This window comes from Pygoscelis adeliae, unplaced genomic scaffold (assembly GCF_000699105.1).
Source record: "Pygoscelis adeliae isolate BGI_AS28 unplaced genomic scaffold, ASM69910v1 Scaffold155, whole genome shotgun sequence".
NCBI classification, from domain to species: Eukaryota; Metazoa; Chordata; class Aves; order Sphenisciformes; family Spheniscidae; genus Pygoscelis; species Pygoscelis adeliae.
Genome location: NW_008824932.1, coordinates 6,005,699 through 6,026,017, shown reverse-complemented (window position 1 = coordinate 6,026,017; position 20,319 = coordinate 6,005,699). Strand labels below are relative to the sequence as shown.

Below are 20,319 nucleotides of genomic sequence, written 5' to 3'. Positions count from 1 at the left end.
GTATTCCTTCTCTCTTTCCCCCCCCCCCCCCCCCCCCCACACACACACACACACACACTCCTAGGGTCTCTCTGAAAAAATTGGGAGTAGTAAGCTTGAATTGACAACTTTAAGTCTGAGTGTTCTTCAGTCTTCAGATGGCTCCATAGGTAGGAGCCTAAACAGGTCTTAGCTGTTAGTAGAAAAATTGTAGGTCACCAACAGTGTGGCATTACTACTTATTAATATAGCAGATCTGCTTCAGTAGGAGTGCCGACCTGTTGAATAAGAGGCTTATGAAAATGGAGTCTTTTGATGTCTTGCAAAAGTTCTTCAGGCCAAAGTGACCATTAGGGAAACAACCTGTATCTTCCCAGTAAATGAATTATCAGAACTGTCATTCTCAATCAGGAATCATGCACAAGTTCATTTTTTTATTTTCCTTTTTGTATTGCACTTTAACTGTTTGTCTTCAAACTCAGAATGCAAATATTATAGGAAAAAATTTTTAATTAAAACTTCTTCTTATAAAATCATTCCTAAATTTGAGGCCCAAAGCTATAGGCAACAAAGACACTGTAGTCCTTCTGCAGCAGTTTAGCAAAAATGTAATACAGTTGACTTTAATGTCATGAATGAAGCCATGACGAATTTTTGTGTGGGTCTTTACATCACTGATAAGTATTTACTCAGTTATTTACTTTGAGACAATCCAGGAGGGTAACCTGACTAAATTCCTTCTGTTTTTATGCAATGAAGCTGAAGGATGAGTAGGAAGGTTATTGTTTGACTAACCTACATGTTTGTACTTAATTTGCAGCGTAAGTGAATCTCGGAACTATCTGTGTTAATCTTATGTTTATAGGCCATGCTATATTTTCTAACAAGCTAATTAGTAAGCATCATGTAGAACACTTCTGGTCACGGGTCTGTCTTCTGTCACACTGAGACTAAATTATTGTGACAAAGTATAATCAAATCCCAAAGTTGTACAACGTGGTGTACTGTCACATTGTCAAAAACTTAATCTGTATGTTTCTGGGATCTCCCATTGCCCTGTTGGATGATCTGTGTCCTGTTCATCACCTGTCAAATTAGTAGCACTCCCTGTAAAATACTTTGTGGACTCTATGACCTTCTTAATAGTGGAAACTTTTCACCAAGCTGTCACTGCCCCTTTCAGTGCTGACTCTGAAGGTAGTAGTACGTCTGAATTTTTTGGTAGGGTAACAGATTACCTTTGGATCAGTGGGTTTATTTTTCTGAAGAAGTAATACTTACTTTGAATTTGCTCTTAATTTTTTAATCTATATATAGTATCGTAGCAGATTTATGGCAGTATATGAACCAACTTCTTGTTGAGTGTTTTCATAGCTAAGTTTTAATTCGGGACATGAGGTTGGTAACTGCAAAAAAAGTCACATTAACTTTTTCTTTTTTCCTTCCTGATATTTTTTTCAATTTACATGAAATAATGTGTTTCTCAAGGAGCAAAACTATTTTCAGACTTCTCGCTGGTGATCAAGTATGACAAAATGCTTGCATGTAGCTGCTTGTTTCAAGATGTCTTTTTTAACAAAATGATTGACTTTAAAACATGAATTCAGCAATCTTCTGGAAATAGAAAATTTCTAGCTACACATGATACCAAGCGTACAGTCAGTGTGAAAGACAGCACTATGTCAACTAGCTTCTCCACTGCATGCTTTCAGATACCAGTGATTACTTTAGTGCGAAGGTTAGTTTTGAAGGGCAATTGTTCTCCTAATCCTGCCATGTGATAAAATTTTTCTCATCAAGTTGGTAGAATCTGACTGTGTAAATATGCAGTCATATTCTCCTTTAATTCTGTCTGGCAGCCAGGGTTCGAGCACACATAACCAATCTGTTTACTCTCACTGTCTATAATAAGGCTTGTCTTGCAATGTACTGAATGTTGCCAGTCTTACTTGACTCATGAACATACTCAGTACAAACATGGCAAAAAAACGGCCATGTATAAGAGCAATAGATAGTCAACTTTTGAAGTGAAGACTTGTATAGGAAAAACTGGAAAAGTTAGGTGTATCAACAAAGTTAATCACAGTGATCTAATACTGGACTTCAGTATTAAAGATGTGTGAGAAGTACTAGCAATGGTGTTCAAGCTATAGTTGCCTTCAGTTGCTCCAAAAAAGCCTCTCTTGCCATGATTCATAGCGTAAGCCACTTTGGAAAGGACCTCTGGAGGTCACTTGGCTCTGTTCACCACTTGACTTTATCTACTCCTGAATAAATAGTTTTTTGTTGATCACTGTACTGATAAAATAGCTCCATCTTCTTGAGTGGTAAGAAAGGAGAAAAAAAACCAACCCCAACAAACCTACAAAGGTATGTGTGGAGAGGAAACTGGAAGGATTCTATAATGTGTAGCAGTACAATGCTTGTCTCATGGCGCAGGGGGAAGTCACAGTTTCTCAGTGTCTTCTGAATGGATTGGTCTGCTTTGCGATGGTGTCCACAATAAAGTGTGCATGCTGAACTGCAAAGATTTGACCTTCTCAAAAGGTATGAAAGGGTCTGAGTCATCTCCTGGAATGTGAACCTTGAGTTGTAGGGAGCAATTTGGTATTTCAAAATGGAAGCTGAGGTCCCTGATACTTCTTGAACAAGAAGGCTTTTTAAGATCTGAAAGGCAAGGTATATTTCATGTTTATTCTGCTTTCAGAGTAACTTGTTGCTAACAACCCTTGTTTTATTGCATAACATCCAAATAAGTAAACAGCATAAAGAAGGGAAACTATTTCCTGGACTTCTGTAAAGGTGGAAGTGAAAGAGTACATCAGAAAATAAAGAACACATTTGTACATGTGTTATTTGGGGACAAAGGTGTTAAACTTTCAGAAGGCTGTCTAGTCATGAGATGGGCATTAGACTCAATACCAGCAATGTGCATCTCCTTCAGATTTGTGGCTGACTGCTGTTGTGTGTTTAAAGCATGGTTAATATCGATTGTTATTAATGCAGAGCAGTAACTCTAATGAAGAATTTTTACTTTGATTTTTAGAGATAGTTCCTAAAGGTAGAACAATTGGGGAAAAATAGGCCTGGGACAAACCTTCATAGGTCATGTAGTACATACTTATGCTCCAAGGTAACTAGGTCTAGTCTTATGCTATCTTTGCTTTTAGAAAGCATGCATGCTGTTTTGTTCTCCCTCATCTTTCTCCATGTCTAACTTCTGCCTTATTTGCCTTGCTATGAGCTTGTTACGGTTTGTCTTACCCACTCTGGGTAGGAGAAACGATCTTTGCTCTGTACTGTGGGCTTTTTTGTGTTTGAAATATGTTTTGTACCTCCTTTCTTAGTCCAAGACTGCTTAGATGTAAAAGTAGAAGTACAGGTAAATAAATGTGGAAATAAAAAATACACTTTTATGTAGTATTTTCTAAAGTTGAAAACATGAATTTTTTAGGAGCAATATAAATGAGTTGGGGCAGCAAAAAAGGAAAGATGTAAACAATGCGTAGTAACACTGGTGGTGGTGGACTTCAACATTCCCCATGCCTGCCTCCCTCTCTCCCCCCAGTCCCCCCAGCCCAAAGAAAAGGAAAAAGAAAAAACACACACTCCCCCTCCCAAACAATCAAGGCACTTGCCTTAAATGTCTTTGATGCTGGTATAATGATTAGATGCTTACTTTAACTCCTGGAGTTAGTGAGGAGAAGCTGCCTTTACATCATATACCTTTGTGGAATGTGAGTCTGTGGTAGATGTCTATTTTTTGACAAGATAATATTGTGAGATGTGGTTAACATCAGGGCTAGAAGATGGCATCTTATCCGTGTTAATAATGTTCTGTGTTTTCTAATGTCAAACCCCTTATGTAATTAGCTTATTCAGTATAGAGAGTGTCCCTTCCTGGAAGGTGTGTGCAGTGTAACTGAACCTTCTGATCACAGGTGAGATGTAGCTATGCATTTAAAGAGAACTAATGAAGAAAGTGGCTGAAGGTGCATATTAATAGGCTGTATGCTGAATACTAACTTGGAACTCTTCCTTCCTGAGAGAGTAAATGCTCTCTTCCTCTTTATTTTGAGGGTGTACTCTATTATAATCAAGCTACTGACTGGGAACTGTAACTTCTCTTTAAAACTTCACTTGTTTTGACTTTTGCGGTTGTTTCAGGTGTAATAGCTTGATGAACGCATCCATCGTAAAGGGGTGAGGGGAAGGGGGGAGATTGCTGACTGGAACCAGAGCATGCAGACAGTCATAGCCTGAGTGAATAGCACCTGAGAAGAAGCTGCATAGCTAGGTAGCTAGGTTTCAGATCTCTAAGTAACACCAGTAATCAAAATAAATGGATTCAAGAAATGGAAGGGGCAGGAAATACCATTGGTGTACATAAAAATGCAACTTGATTTGACATTAATTAGAAAATTTCTGGAGAAAACACCATTTCCTCTGTATCTCATTTAAAGAAGGTGACAGAAGCTGCATAACTTTGGCATAACTTAAGCCAGGATTCCAAGTGTTAGAACTTGTGCTTTAAAGATCTAGTCTATTCCACAATGTTTTTCATGTTTATGTAATGGCAGCGCGTGCTGCCATATCTTACTCTGGTAGTATTCTGCCTGATTTATTTAGCAGATAGCTTTCTACAATAAAACACTGGTAATAAAACTGAAGACCTGCATTATACCATAAGATTATGCATTAAAGAAGTTAGTTTCATTCCCTTGCTCAGTTACAATAAGCTTGGCAGAAGAACAAATATATTTCTTTGCCAAAAATAAGATACCAAATATGCTTTCTTCAAATTTCTTGTATGACAACTTTTAAGTTGATATAGTTCCGCTGCATACTCCTTATTGTCACTTACTTACCTCAAGTATTTGTAGACTTGCAACTGAACGTAGCCATGTTTTATACTAGACTCGACAACAGGACTCCAGCTCAAAACTTTCATCAGCACTTTGTAACTCGAACGGGAAGAAGCATTGTTAGGAGAAATGCCATTGAGCACCTCAATCTGCAAATTTAAATACTCCATGGAGAAAGTGGAACCTGAGCTTTCTTCAGGTTAACTGTGAAGAGGAAAGATGAATTTTGTGGAATTTAGTATGTGAAGGAACAGTACCGCTTAAATGCCTTTCATTAATGTTTAAATACTCGAGCACTATGGTCACAGTAGTAAGGATGGGAATTTTTTTCTTTTTTTAATAGCTTAGGGGTTCTTGACATACTGCCGAAACTGAACTGGAGTTGGAACAGAATGGGCACTGAAGATTCTGACTTAACTGTGCTGTATGCAGATGAACTCAAGTAAGCTAGAACCTGAGAACTGTATATTTGGAAACTTGAGGTAAATACAAATGTAGTAATGAGTTACTTTTTGAGCGCACACTTAAAATAAATGTAAAGTTGCCTATGAGACTCCACTGAAGCAAAAAGCAAAATAATCTCAATCTGTCACTTTCAAAATACAGTACAATGAACATGCTTGTTGCTATATTTTATTGCTTCCAGAGGTTGTCTGGAGTAAAGTATATTCCCTGGGTGCATCAGGCTTTTTCCTCTGTTACAGACTTAGCCAAAAGCTGTTAAAACTATTCTTGTAGTTTTAAATAAAGTAGGTTGCTATTAGGTAACTTAAGTCAATAGATAAACTTAATGTAGTTGTATCATGTATTTTTCAAAACTCTTTACTTCATGTATTTTGTTCAGATGAAGTCCGAGTTTCTGTCAGATTGAGATCTTGCACTTGAATTCTAACTATGCTTCCTGCTGGCAACATCTGTAGTGTCACCAGAACCACTTTGTCAACTCCCTTGACCTGTTCTTAACAGTCTGACTGTTCTAAACTAGTGTTGCTTCTGCTTCTGTTTGTGGTATCTGTTTCATTGTTGCAGTTTCACAGCCACTTGAAATTATTGGAAACCTGTTAGATCTCACCTGTACTATTAATGCGATTAATTTTAATCTTGTTTTAGTGGTGCTGGAGCATTTTAAAAACTTAATTGGAAGTAAGCCAAGTAGGTTGGTGTGCATCGCAAAATTGCTTAATGTGTTTTCATCTAAAAGCTGTTCACCTTCAACTAAGCAATGGTTTCTTCCTTACAGATTTTTAGATTTGCAGTATTGGTTTTCCTTCAACAAAATTATGTCAGGCTATGTGGAAAGTCAGCTCAGTAAGATGGCAAATCAAAACTAGGTAGCAGGTGATATTGTTAATTGGTCTAACAGAGTTAAATTAGTATTTTGACTTTCTCTGTTCTGTAACCCATTCTGTGAAATCTCAGTTGTCTTGAATGTTGTTAATAACTCAATTACAGAATCTCTGTTACACTTTCATAGTGTTCCTGTGTTTTTGTCTGCTAGTTCTACGTGGAGCTCTTTCCAAAAAATCAAGTAGCTGGTTTGGTTTTCTGAATGTATCAACTCTGGCATATTTCCCTCCCCCCCCACCCCCCCGCACACATACATTTGGGAGATATCAAATGCGAACATATGGGCACAGAGTGACACAGCAATAGAAGGATCAAGCTGGATAAACAACCTCTGCATGGAATAACCCTATCCAAAAGTGTGGTGTATGGTTTGTGGTTTTTTATTTTTAAATCCTAGAACTTGCTGCTTACTGCAATAACTTGCTTTGTGGAGAGCGATCTTCTGCCTTCCCCCCCACCTCCTTCCCAGCAGAAGGTGTGGGGATGAGTTTTCTTTCCTTAGTCACAATAGAGTTTCAGTAGTAGGTACCATGGGACAGGACAAGAAGGCTTCACAAACTGCAGATAATACACGTTGGCTTCCTTGCAGTGTCTTCTCTGAGTTTTTACCTTCTGAGAAAGAACGGGTGCTGTCATAACAAGAATGGTGTTCCAGTTACTCCCTTAGCAAAAAGATCAACGTGGGGGGGTGCTAGCCTTTTCTAGGAACTGAGCCTTTAAGGACTTTTTGTACCTGAGCGTCTCAGTCCTGAGCAACATGAGCATCTCATCTCTTTGTTGGTTGGCCTAGTAGAGCAACAGAACTTGGTATTTGTCAGTTCTCTGTAAGGACAGTGAAGTACTACTATCTAGAAATAAGCTTAGTGAGAGACCTCATAATGTCAAAAGTGTAATCTGCTGATATTCTTGGTACATCACTTAAATCTCTAACTTGCAACCATCTAAAAAGCAGCTAAGTGCATGTGTTGGTTTTGTTTTCATACTTGCTTTTTTAATTCTTCAGTCTCCTGGGAGATTCTTTCAGCATGTTGTTTCTTGAAATTTAAGATCATCTAATTTCCAGCCTGAAAGTTTCTCATAACTGTTTTGCCTGCGAACTGTATCACTGCTATCATCTCATTTTAAGTAATTTTCTTCTCTTGGTGTTTTACCCTTGGCACTTAACAGAAAACATTTATAACCTTCTTGTTGCCAGGCTAAATAATACAGGCTTTATTAGTCACCTCCTGTAAGAGCACTTTTCTGTTCTTTCAGTTGGAATTCATCTCTTGACCAAGGCCAACTGTGACGGGGTAGAGTATTCCAGATAAATACTTTTTTGTACAAAAGCACTGGAGAATTCTCAGTTACTCTGTAATGGTATATATATACCTAAGCATTGGTTCCTCCTCCACCCCCACCCCCCATTCCCCTCCAGTATCACTCTGTGAGTGATTGGAACACGTAGTCACTAATGCTTATATGTCCACTGACAAGGGCTTGGCTTATAGCAAAACTACTTGGTTTTAGTACTGAGGTATAGGATATCCATGCTGCTCGGTATTATTGTACTTCATAGCATTGTGTCTCAGTATAATTTACTGTTCCATGTTTTTGACGCATACTTACTATTTTGGCGAAGGGAGGGAGAAGGGGAAAGGGAACTTGTAAGTTTTGGTAGTTTTGGAAAAAATGGGAGTTTTGAGGGAACAGCTCTGGCTTTAGATAACCGTATCACCTGGGTAGTTATGTTGAAATAAGCAAGGCTGTAACAATAATAAAGCTTTCATCTTATTTCATAGTTTCCTTCTATGGGTAATAGTCTGTTTATCATTACGAATACTTTCTGCTAAACTCATATGGTGATGTATTCTATTTGGATGCTACTTAGCAGCAATTGGTTGTTTAAATAGTCTTGGATTTAACAAACAGAAATAAGATAATGAATGTCCTCTCTTCTATAAGCCTGAAAATAGTAGCAAGTGTCCTGAGTTCTGCTGTCAAAAAATTTTTCACTTCTGGAATCTACTGATGTCCTGTCACTACTGAATTAGGGTTTCAAAATTTAATTCCATCACAAGTTTAAGATTATTGCCTGCCTTCAAGTGTTACAAATGTTTAAGCACCCGTAGCTTACAGAAACTGTCATTTCCAACTGTTTTTCTCAACGTTGGGCCTCTGACTGCACATTCACGTAGCTGTGAATATTTTAAGTCCAGCTATGTCTAAAAGATGAAAGTACTTTAGACAAAAATACTCTTGCTGTAGTGTGTTTGCGGTAACACAGCTTTGAAACTGACAGGGGTGGAAAGCTGTAGTGTAATAGTCCTCACCAAGATCACTTGTACTCTTTTGCTACACTCTGGGTCAGTGAAAACCTCTATCTACGTATGTTCATGGAGTAAACAAATACAATTTCATGGCACTACTGACACAGTGAAGGAAGGTAGGCAGTCCTGTGAAAAGTATTTGAAAGAACCAGTCTTAAATCTTAGCTTCTCAGGAAAGGAAAGGGCCTATTCCTGAAAATACTGTCAACAATAATGGGATCTCTTTTTAAATAGTAGTTTGTTTTTTATTTGTTTGTTTATTAAAGCAAAGGGACAATTCTTCCTTAGTGTGTTTTTGGATCGCTTTTGATTGGAATACTTTAAATGCCTGACTTTTAGCCTAAAATATCTAGTTGCTACCTAAAGGCTAACAGGAGGAGAAAAAACAAAGTGCAAAAGTATGTGTAAGAGTTCAGTTTTTATACCACTGACTGTAGCTGTATTGTCATAAATGTGATAGCTATACCACAAAAGGTAGTTGCTCCCACAGGGATCTCTATGCTTAGTTCCCTTAAGGGAAGGTGTTCTAAAGATGTTAACCCGGCACGCTTAAGCTTTGAACAGCTGAGGCAAGGAATTCAAGGACCCAGAATTTTGTGCCCATTGACTCATGAATGCTGCTCTGAGGTCACTGAGTGTGACAAGTAGAGAAGATGCAAATTACTGGATTTCATCTGATTCTCAGATAGCTTGTGTGAGACATAGCTGAGTTAGGGCTTGTAAGCCCCTATCTTTGTGTATTATCTAACTTGTTAAAAAAGCCTACTTCAGAAGGGTTTGGTCTTTCTGTGGACAGAAAGACCATATCAGAAGCAGAAGGTGACTAGTGGAAGTCCAGACCTGCGGCAGCTAGAAGCAGAAGCTCAACCTATAGTAGAATATAGTGATTTAAATGTCTAAGTTTAGTTAAGTCAAGGTGCATCCAAAATTAAGGTAGTTTCTTACTAGTTAATAGTATTCCGGGTTATGGCAACAAACTAGAGTTGCACCTGTACTTGGTGTGTGTTTGCTGTGTTGTTAGGAAGGTTGGTGGCCCAGCTTTGAGGTGTGAAGAATTTTAAAATACACGTTTGTGACTGGCTATAATCTAAGCTGCTTTGTTCTTTATGCTTGCATAGACTGGAGTAGTATTTGTGGTGGGAGAGTGGAGGAGAAGCTCATCTAATTTCAGGTTGCTTCAGCAGAATTTAAAAGCTTTTACTGGTGACAATTGGTGACAGTTCAAAACGTTAGGTTTTAAATTGTCTATATAAACTTGTACAGATGCAATCATCTATATTTTTGACCATCTCCTGAAGTTTGATGTGCTGAATTCTAACGTGAAAATGGCCTGCACAGGCATTAGAGTGAAACTAACAATTATACTCTATCCCTGTACCTTCTGAGGTATTTCTGTAAGAGAAGGGTCTTGAAATAATAAATACTCAAAGGTAGCAACTTTGGATAAATATATGTAGTAGTTGGAAACTACCTTCTACCAAGTACACAAGACTTTCACTTAGTATTTGGATTAGAAGAATTAACTTTCCTTTTCTAATTTATTTAGATGACCACACTCAATAGCATGTCTCCCAAGAAATCTAGTTAGGTTTTTAATTTCCATCAGTACTGTAGTACTCTTTGGAAGATACAGTGGAGTTCAGCTGAAAAACTCTGTAGTGCAGACTGATAGCTCTAATGCCCTAAAGGCTGGCTTGTTTAGGTTTTCTTTCCTTAGTCTGTACTGTAACTTTAGTAGTAAGTTAAATCTTGTATGAAGAGTATAAGGAAGTGTAGTCACTGTTAAGCTTAGAGTTAATGGAGTTATGAAAAAAAGTTTGGCTCAGAATGTCTGTCATACTTGAGTATGTACAGAATGTTTATGCTGTCATTTTAATTAGAAAAGTATCCATTATAAAACACACACTGCTATACCACATCTGAAATGTTTTTATTGAAAATAAAAAAGCCCTGAAACTTTCAGATTTTTATCATGCAGCTGTTTAATAAATATTGTCATGTTAGTATATGCTAATGGCATATGCTGTCCCTGATATTTGAAACTGCAACACCAGACTGCTGACTTCAAAATTCAATGTTAGAAGCTTTATACCCTCCACTTTCTAATTAGTCAAAATAGACATTTGATAGGAAATAGTTGAAACTGTTTCTTAATAGATACTGCAAGTTTGGTGAGCAGTGTTTTTAAACTATTTAACTTTCAGTTCTGTGGAAGAAGTTTGTGCTGGACAGATCAGGGTGTTTTCAAATTGCAGTACACAGTATCTAGGTCCCAAAACTGTTCTGCCAGGGGAGCCTTTAAATACAAAGAAAACATACAAATGAAGTTTGAAAAGCATAGAAGAAAGACCCAAAGTTAGTACAATTAATTCAGCATCTTTGGTAGCTAATGGGGGTTGGAGGTGCTAGGAAATAACTGATGGGAGAAAAGATTTATTTCAAAGACTTGAAGTGGGGAAGTAGAGGTAGTAAAGATACTGTGATTACTAGAACACTTCATTGCTCATTGATCATGTGTGGGATGGGGAGGCGCATGTTCCTAGCTGAGTATCTTTGATTAGCAAAACAGATGTAGGATTAAGAGAGGCTGCAACCTTTATGAAATACCTAATTTTTGCATTTGATGTGATAAGATACTGTGCAGAGGGGAAGGAAGGAAGAAACTGTGCTCACTTTTGGGCCTACAGGTATTTTTCCCTCTTCCTTCACAAGCCTGTCTACTTCATATTCTTCTTTAATCTTTCCCTGAAGCCACTCCGTTCCCTGTGTGTACTCAGGTGTCGTAAAGAGAGTTGTTCTATCTTGCATCGTGATGAAGCTGCCCTCTCTAGTTAAATATCCTTTTGTTTGTCTTGTCTCACTTACTAGTGCATTCCTGAGTATTCTGATTGGATCACAGAGCAAATTGCAAGAGCAAAGGCTTATCAAATCAACTACTGTAATATCTAGTTCTTAAATAATAATTTTCATCCTAAGATCAAGCTATAGAAAACCTACAGCTTTGCTTATTCTTTTGTAAGTGTCTCGGAGCTGTGGAGAAACTTTGTGTTCTTCTGATATGCGTTCTGTATTACTGGTAGTCTGTGAATCCTTTCAGTACATCAGAGAGCAGTAGTTTAGCTGGGAGGTAACAAAAAGCATTGAACAGATTTGGGCAGCATCTGTTGGAACATCTCCTTGCCAGAAAGTAAGCAGCCTTTCTTCCAACTCTGAAGTGACTGACTATCAGCAAGGAATTCAGGCTTTGGCAGACCTGGCTGTGCTATGACCCTGAGGAAAAAGACCTTCTTAGTGTCAACTTGTTAATCTACTGAACTATAAAATATGGGCATAGTTACAGTTGTTGCTTGTGCAAGGAAAGCGTATGGGTAGCCTGGAAGAGAGGAGGTGTAAGAGTCATTGGTGAGGTAAAGCAGAAAAAAGGGCTGGTGGTACTTGCACATATGGGAAGGAAGAGAGGAATTTGTGGTAGACTTTTTTGTCTGTATTAAAGTTTGTGATGGCGAGTTATTACCTAGCTTAAAATTAAGACTAAGTCTGGCATCCTGCTAAAAAGCATTTGAAAGAGCTCTAATATTTAGATTTGCTCAAGTTTGGCATCTTAACTCTTTCTATTCGGGTTCTTGGGACACTCATTTGCCATTCCCGTACTCTGCGATCCCCATGTACAATGCCTCATTCCCACAAACTCGTTTTATTTGTCGAGTACTGAAAAGGTGCATACTCTGGCTTTTGACAACTTTTTCCATGACTGTAAAGGTTGGAACCTTCCTAAAATGCAGTTGTGGAAGCTAATATTGTATGCTCTGCTGTGTAGTTACCACGAAAGAATAGCTCTGAGCACTGTAAAGTCCTGATCCTATCAATGATAGGATCAGCTTAAAGACAGCTTAATCCTTAGTGTTTATCAGGTGTTTCTTTGGGTGTGACTTCCTTTTGTTCAGCTGTACACAGAACTTCTCTTCTGTTTCTCTATATAGATACTTGGGAGGTGGTTTGGTTCATGATTTCATACAAGGTAAATGTCTTTAATTGTGCCTATGTCAGTAATTTGGTATGTGTATTGGAGCTTGCTCTTCATTACATCACTGCAAGGTATAATGTCAATGTATAAACTGTTTTTCTTTGGTCGAGAAGATGCATCTGTGGCACATAATTCCAAGATGCCATTGGTTTGAGCACTACCCAGTTTAAAAAACCTTAAATGTGTTTTAATCCCTTTGTTTGTTTGTCGCAGTATCCTTGCGATAGCTAAAGATCCATATGCAGATCCAGTGCTGAGGAAGCCGGAAACTTAACCTGTTTTAATTGGATTTCTTCCTCAACAACTACAATTAAACCGTTTCCCAGATTGTATCATGTGGCGTAGGAATCTCGCTATACATGAGGCCTCTGACCTTTTTTGTGTAGCATTTGGGTAGAAGTCTTTGTTCAGGAGGATAGCATAACCTGCTTGAGACAGTCTAGGAAAGGAAGCCTCAACAGACACCAGCTTGAGTCAGTGCTAAATATCAGTGATTAGAAAAACAAAAGGAAAACTCCTGAGATCCTCCTGATTTGACCAAAACTTTTCTAAATGATATTTTGAAGATGCAAAAACTTGAGACCCGTTCTAGTTAGGTAGATAACAGGTGAGTACTCCTCCTCCCCTGGAAACATAGGTTTATTTATTTTTTTTTATTTATTAGCTTTAAAGTGTTTTTCTTTAAGACATGCTAGTATGAGTGAACAGGCTTCTCAACTTTTGGCATTTCTGTATGTAAACTTGTTTCAAGCTGAATATTATCAAAATGAAGACCCAGTCTTCTCCCTCTCTACCTTGTTTTCAAGGTAGATCTACATAATGCCCTTAGACCTGTAATCTTGGGTTTATCTGCGGCACTTGTTTAATCTGCTTGCACATGTCAACTGTTTTTTGTGTTTCTTCTTCCAGCAGTAACTTCTGTAAGATCTGCTCTCTGAATTTCTTCATTCTAGTGGCTAATTAAAGTTCTTTTTTTGTTTCCACTCCCCCCCTAAGTTGTCTAGAAGATTGCAGAGATCATCTTATGTTAATTTAGACTTTGGGTGGCCAAACCATGTTTTACTAGCCACTGAGCTCACTAGGTCTGTCTGTAATTTAAGACAGCTTGGCAAAAGTTGATTAGGAACTTGGCAGGGCTCAGGCAACCTGCCGTGCTGCAGCCTGGGGCACGTATTGTCTAACAGGCTCTGCAGGTAGGACATGGGTATGTACCATATTGGTATTTGTCTTGTAGTGCTATTGCACTTGATTTTACTTAAGGACTGTGTGTGCCAGATGCAGGTGAATGGCAGACTGTAAATAAGGCACCATCTGGTCTATGGGGTTAGAATAGGGAAGAGGCTTGGTGGTGTAGCAGTAAGTTCTGCATTCAGACTCATAATGTTGAAGTAAATGGAGCTATGCAGCTCAAAGGCAGCTGGGCATTAAGCACTGGGCAGGGCAGCGTTGGAGTAGGTGATGATCTTGGGCGCTTCTTGGTTCACTTGCATGGCAATACTGAAACCAAGCTTCTAAACTGAAATTTGCACTAATTGCTCAAGTGACTTTTTTCTTCACTGTTAATAAATGCCCCCTGCCCCAACTTTGCCACACCTGCTTACTTGGTCTTAACTTGACCACCTACCTGCTAGGTTGTCTTAATTTCTGGCAGTGTCACTGGTGTGTATGTACTTCATGAAGGATTCTGTGCTTTTGTTCGTGTTGTCTCACAGAAGGTAAAAGCTCCTCATTCAAATTCATTCCCCTCTTCTGAAAAGAATGTTCTCCCTCAAGCTTGCCAGGCAGCGTGTTTTTTTTTATAATGTTAGTGAAAGCTTAAGCCACCACACAGATAGTGAATTTTGGCTCCTGCTAAACAAGGGTTTCTAGAGAAGCTGAAAATGAAGGACAAATGAGATTTTACTTCTAATGCTTGTGATGGCTTTTGTTGTGAGTGTGCTAGAAACAAAGAAGAATTCGCATCAATTCACTCTGGGTATAAATAGGGTTTTGGTCAGAATCTGGCTGCTGGAAAACATGTTCTTTTTCCCTTGGAGATATCAGTTGCTTTTGTTTACTTTAAAAAAGGAAAAAAAGCATTATTTTCATTGTTGCTAACAAGTTGGAACCATACTTCTATTAGCACCAGGTAGCAGAATTGCATACTGAGATGCATACATAGTGTAAACTTCTCTGTCTAGCAGCTTGTCAGTAACAGTAAGCTTAAGGTTCCTGTAGATGTGGAGTCAAGCTCTTGCTATAGGATCTGATTTGGCAGAGAAATTTTGCTCTGTGACACAAATGTACAGAAGAAGAAACTTTGAACACACCCGTTCCTCACTTTTCCCTTCTCTTTCCCATGGCTGTGCCAGAAGGGGAAAAGATCTGTCAACAAAGAGACAAAAACTGGTTCAGTATTCTGCAGCTAATGTTTGCTATGTTTATATGTGCCTGTTCTCCATGTGGTATAACAAATCTTCCATGTTACTGAGATGACTTAAATATCTCTGGGCTGCTTCTGAAGCCGAGCTGTTGCTGGCTGACTTGCAGCTATCCAGATCAGACTATTCTTTTACTGAGTATAGACTGATTCAGAAGTTTCTGGGTTCTTATGCTTTTCATAATCTTTATATTTCTGAGCAGAAAAAAAATTAACTGCTGCAGAATTGACTGAATTATGCCACAGAACTTGATGTTTAACTGGTTAAAAAAACCAAACCAAAACAGAGCACTGAAGACCAAGAAACTACAGGTGTTATAAACATGAAAATATTTGCTTGAAGTGTTGAGTCCTGGCATTCTGCTGCTGAGAGAGCATTCCCTTCCTTCATTAATGAATTAAACCATGCACTGATGGACAACTTATATTGAACTAGTTTGGATGTGTTACAAATGGTGACATGGAAAGGTAACCAAACTTGGCTTATTTGGAGAACAACAACTTAATTCTTTGAATTTTTTTACAAGGTCAGATTTTTTAATTAAGTTGTGATCTACCCTTGTAAATAAATGTTCTAAGAGATTGTTTTTATAATAAACTCCATTGCTGATACTCTCAAAACTGAGACAAATAGTTGCTGTTGACAACACTTTTAATTTCCAAAGATACAGAATGCTAAACTATAGAGAAGCAAGAGAATAAAATGAAATGCTTTCTATTTTTCTTAACTTCTCTTTTGGATAAAGATTTAAGATCCGAATGACACTTACATACTTTTGGGAACAAAAATGCAGTCCAGAGAAGAGTGACACAACTTGTAATATTTCTGTCCTTGATCATAAGAGAAACAAAGCAGTGAGGTGGCAGAACTGAAGAGGGATGCCCTCAAAACGGCGTTATATTTGTTCCATGCAACTCCTTTATTTTTTTCTCCTCAGACTGCAGCTTCTGGCCTTCCAGAGGAAAGGAGTATAGGAGATAAAGGCTTTTTACAATCTTGACATGTGCTAGCCCCCTTAATCAACTTACAAGAATTTAGTTAAGCTTTAGTCCTGGTTTAATTTCTCAGTGGACTAAGATGGTGGTTCTTTCTTCAGTAATGAAACAAAGCTATGGATTCCTGTGTACCATGAGCTGGGGACACTAGTCGTACAAACCAGACCTGAGACACCTGAGCTTACCTTTGTGTCCTGTACAACCATATAGAGAATAGAATACGAGCAGGTTTTTTTTTTTTCATTCCTTTAAGCTGTCCAGATGAACAGGAATGTTCTGCTGTCTAACTTCTGCAGGTGTGTGGGGGTTTTTTTAGCTAGTTTGTGGCCCTCCCCACCATCCATAGGTTTCTCTTGGTTCTTGAGCTATTAAACTTCTTGAGCAGTCAGTTGTGCTGTTAACTGGTTATAAAGCCATCTGCCAGCGGTACCTGTGCTTCTCTGTAGTTTTGAGTAGTGCCCCGTTTGCTATTTCAGTTTGACTTTCCACAGCCCAAAAGGACTCACTAAGGTTCTGGCTGTGGTGTATAGGCCAATCCACTGTTTTCTTTCTAAACCAGTGATGGGTGCCAGATCTCAGTAGTCTTTATGGAACAAGATTTTAAGCTTCTTTCAGGTCACTGAAGACACCTTCAGTTTGCTTTTCCATACCAGGCCCAGCAAAAGGTCTCTGCAGTCTCAGACTTCAAATTCAACAGACCTGCTTGAAGCAGGGGAGGCTGTTCAGCTTCTGCAACTCAGAATGTCTTCCCATGGTCACAAAACTGTTCTTATCGACACTGGAGCATTGATAGCATGTATTTAGATTTTTTCTTAAACAATACTTGACCTCTGACTTCCCCAGACTACGTGTTCCCAAGCTATGGTATCTTTTACACAGATATCTTCCAGTCCTTTCACCAAACAGAAGTCGGTAGGTAAGGGTGCTACTTTGCTGACTTGAGGTCACAGCATGTATAACCTGTTGGATCACACAGTCCTAACAACGTGGGCATTGCTCTAGTGAGCAGTGCTGTGCATCTTTTCAGAGGCGTTTTGAGTGTTCTTGTCTCCTGTGGGAACTTGTAAATCTTCAGTTTGAGGCAATGAATATTCTAACTGCCAATTAGCAGTATAGTTCCCCCTAATTCTGAACCATGAGATCAAAAACGAAGATGTTTTTAGCTCTTCTCCCTTCCTTTTCCATGCCAAGACTTTCTCTTCCCAATCTTTGTCTATAGGTCATTATAGACATATATGCATAGATGCAGTCTAGGGAATCTTAAGCTGGTGGTTACATCCTTTCAAGTTCCTAGTCACTTGTCTTGCTGATTCTGTGGAGGTAGCCTTCTGCGTTGCCACTCTCTCAGCTAGAAGGCTAGGCAAGGTCTAAGCTCTTGAAAGACTGTGTAAGGGAAAGCTGACTTCATCCTAATGTAGCAAGGCCCAAAGTTGGCTGGCTGTTGTAAAGTCAGTGAAACGGGGGGTAACTCCTGCTCCTTTACTGATTTACTTCCCCCTTTTTTTTGGTGGAGTCCATCGCTTGAGTGTATTTATGGCCTACTAGTATTTGAGAAGTTTTCTGCAGTACCCATACCTCTTTTAATATATGGGGTATTTTTGAAATGGTTAAGAAATGCTTCCACTCTAATGATTACAAAGTAGCTGAATTAAAAAGAACTCTTCCATTGTAAATGAATCTAAGAAGAATATTGTACTGAAGCTTTTCTTTTGGTCAGCAATTTGGAAAAACCTGTCTCTGGCTAACGGCTTATGTATGGTCTAAAGTTACCCAGTGTAAAAATGGACATGTGAGCTAGTCCTAAGTCCATAATGTCTTCAGTGACTGGACTCCTTTGATATTTGTAGCGTACATGCCCATTTTGCTTACTTCCTCATCTTAGTCCAGGTTACTGGATTGTGTTTTTGAGGAACTGAAGGGGAGGGAATGCTTTCTGAGCTACACTGGATTGCAATGAGGAACAGGGCCAGAGTTGTTTCTTTTCTCAGAGAGGTTGTCCTTGGGAGTGATGGGGAATGTGTCCTTGCACACCTGTACATCTACATAGATCTGAGATCTCGGGTTACTTGAACTGACATCTATTGCATGACGTTTTATCAAATGCTTCTGCTGGAAAATACTATTTTCTGATAGTCTGTTAGTGTCTGCATGCGTTATATCTGGCATGATGTTTTGATATCTTATTTAATTTGGGATTTTTTTTCCCCCTTTCTTCAGAGTATCTCTCATGATTCACCTGTTGCCTTTCTGCTCTTGTTCAGAACTCAGAATATATTTTATCATCATGGTTGGAAATTGTCACTTCTCAGCAGAATGAGAGAGCTCTAACATATAAGGTCTTACTTTCAACAGGAGGTTGGACCAGATGATCTCAAGAGGTCCTTTCCAGCCAAGGCTTTTTTAATGATTAGAACTTAACTCTTTTACTCCAGTTGAACCCTGCATCAAAAAGGCATCAGGTCTGAAGAGGAGTTTGCCTCTGTATGCTGTTAAACTCTTCTTGTCTTCCCATAAATATCGTCTTAATGTCTTCCAAGAGAATTGACAAAAGTGATGCAACTAATTAAGCTTGTAGAAATTCTGTGCTGGAAGAGGTGTAGAAATCTGTTTCCTCACCACCTAACGTGCTTGTTTGAAGAAGAAACTTCCTTGATACCTACCTCACTGCTGGGAAGACAGACAAGTAATGTTACAGTAGTAGGAGGCTGTAGAGTCTTGTTTATCCTGAAGTTTTTTCTATATGTACTGAATTTGCTCTAGTTAGTGTATCTGTGCATGTATTTCTATGTGTGTAGTTTTTTTTTTTTCTTTGGCATTGGAGGGGGAGAATACAAAAAGAATACAGTCCAGCTTAATGTATGATTCAGTGCAATTTTGTGTGGTTTCTGCATCAAAAGAAGTTAACCTGATAAAAGTCTCCGTGTGGATTTTACATCATTAGATGCAGTGCAGCAGGTAAGCCTTAGTGTACTCTAGCATCTTTAAATCATGTAGACAGCTTATGGCTATTAATGGGGAGAAGGTAGAAATGGAAACAGATAAGAAAATAAGTGGTAACTTGCTCTTCCTATGTTGGAAGAAGAAAAGCTTGTCATTCCTTAAGGCTCAATGCTTTCCTGCAGCTGAATAACCCAGGATTTGCATGAATGCAGCCGAAATCCGTCCAACTTACAGCACCTTACAGCTCGTGGGACTATCTTTTTCCCTTGTTTGTGTATAGAAATTTGCTGTCAGGAAGAAGGGAGGGATGGTGAGAATTTGGGAGATGTCGCAGAAAACTTTCCTAGAAAATCTTCAGTGTGTTGTTGTACCCACTCCCTAAATTATTCCATGAACTATTTCTACAAGTAGAAGGGTCAAGAGGCTGCTAAACTGAAAATACAAGCTTCTGTCTGCATGGAGCTTTGACATGAAATTTATGTTTGGAGGTGAGGACTGCAGTGGAAAAAGAACTGTGCAGAGTGGATAACTATTGAATTTAGAGGGTATAGTAAGGAAGAGTACTGCGTCAAAATCAGCTGCACAAGACTCAGTTTAAAGCAACTAACCGGACTAAAAAGTCGTCTTAATAATGAATTTCTGAGTCAGCTGGTGAAGTAGTAGAAGTAATTGAATGAGTGTGTGCTTGCTTGCAAGGCAAGAAAATAGGTGTTGTACGTTTGCAGGTAAATGAGGAGAGCCTTGTGAGCAGTGAGCAAAAATGAGGTGCAGCTATGAGATCAGTTTAAAATGAAGTAATGTAGGTCCAAAACAATTCAGCAGTTACTGAACCATATGCAGTAAGTTCTTCAGTTTAGTTGCAATTAAAGTGTTAACTCTTGAATGTGTTGCATGCTTGTATATTTAGAATGTTGCTTCTACCTTAACTGACTAGATTTGTCACAGACACAGCTGGTCAAGCAAATGAATGTTCTCTATGCTGAAGTGAAAGAATACAAATCTGAAGTCTTAGACTTAACATTTTCTGATAAGTACGCTGAACTCTGGGTTCTGGCTGGCAAGATGTGCAACTTACTGGAAGAAAATGTCCTGAACTTATAAGGCATATAAACATCCTCTCGTCCTTTCCTTCTTCCCCAGCTTTTGTCTAATACTGACTTCAGGACAGTAAGTCTTTGCAAGTTTGAGAAGCTGGCTTGCTGCAGCAGCATTAAGTAAGGCACTGTTTTTTGGGCCAAGGTACAAAAGAGAAAGTATGCTGACCAGTGTAATTAACTCCAAGCAGATAACAGGCATTATGATGGAGTGTTATAGGCAGAGGTGCTAGCCATATCCTTAAATATTCAGGAAATTGGAGTGCAAGAGCCTGAAAAATTCTTGTGCTACCAAGACTCTTGCAAAGAACTTAAGAACACCCCAACCCCCCCCCCCCCCACACAC

At 38.8% G+C, this 20,319-nt stretch overlaps 2 protein-coding genes across 7 annotated transcripts in view; one reads left to right on the top strand and one right to left on the bottom strand.

Annotated features, from left to right (window-relative positions):
- Window positions 1-11,308, bottom strand: part of FBXO36 (F-box protein 36) — a 46,358-nt gene extending 35,050 nt beyond the window's left edge. Inside the window, exon 1 of the mRNA XM_009325121.1 lies at window positions 11,174-11,308. Within this exon, the coding sequence (XP_009323396.1) occupies window positions 11,174-11,308 (135 nt within the window). The remainder of the gene's footprint in view (window positions 1-11,173) is intronic.
- The window catches only part of TRIP12 (thyroid hormone receptor interactor 12), a 73,455-nt gene continuing 58,330 nt past the window's right edge, over window positions 5,195-20,319 (top strand). For all 6 annotated transcript variants that reach the window (XM_009325082.1, XM_009325081.1, XM_009325079.1 and 3 more), the window contains exon 1: window positions 5,195-5,326. The gene's annotated coding sequence lies outside the window, so the exon portion shown is untranslated. The remainder of the gene's footprint in view (window positions 5,327-20,319) is intronic.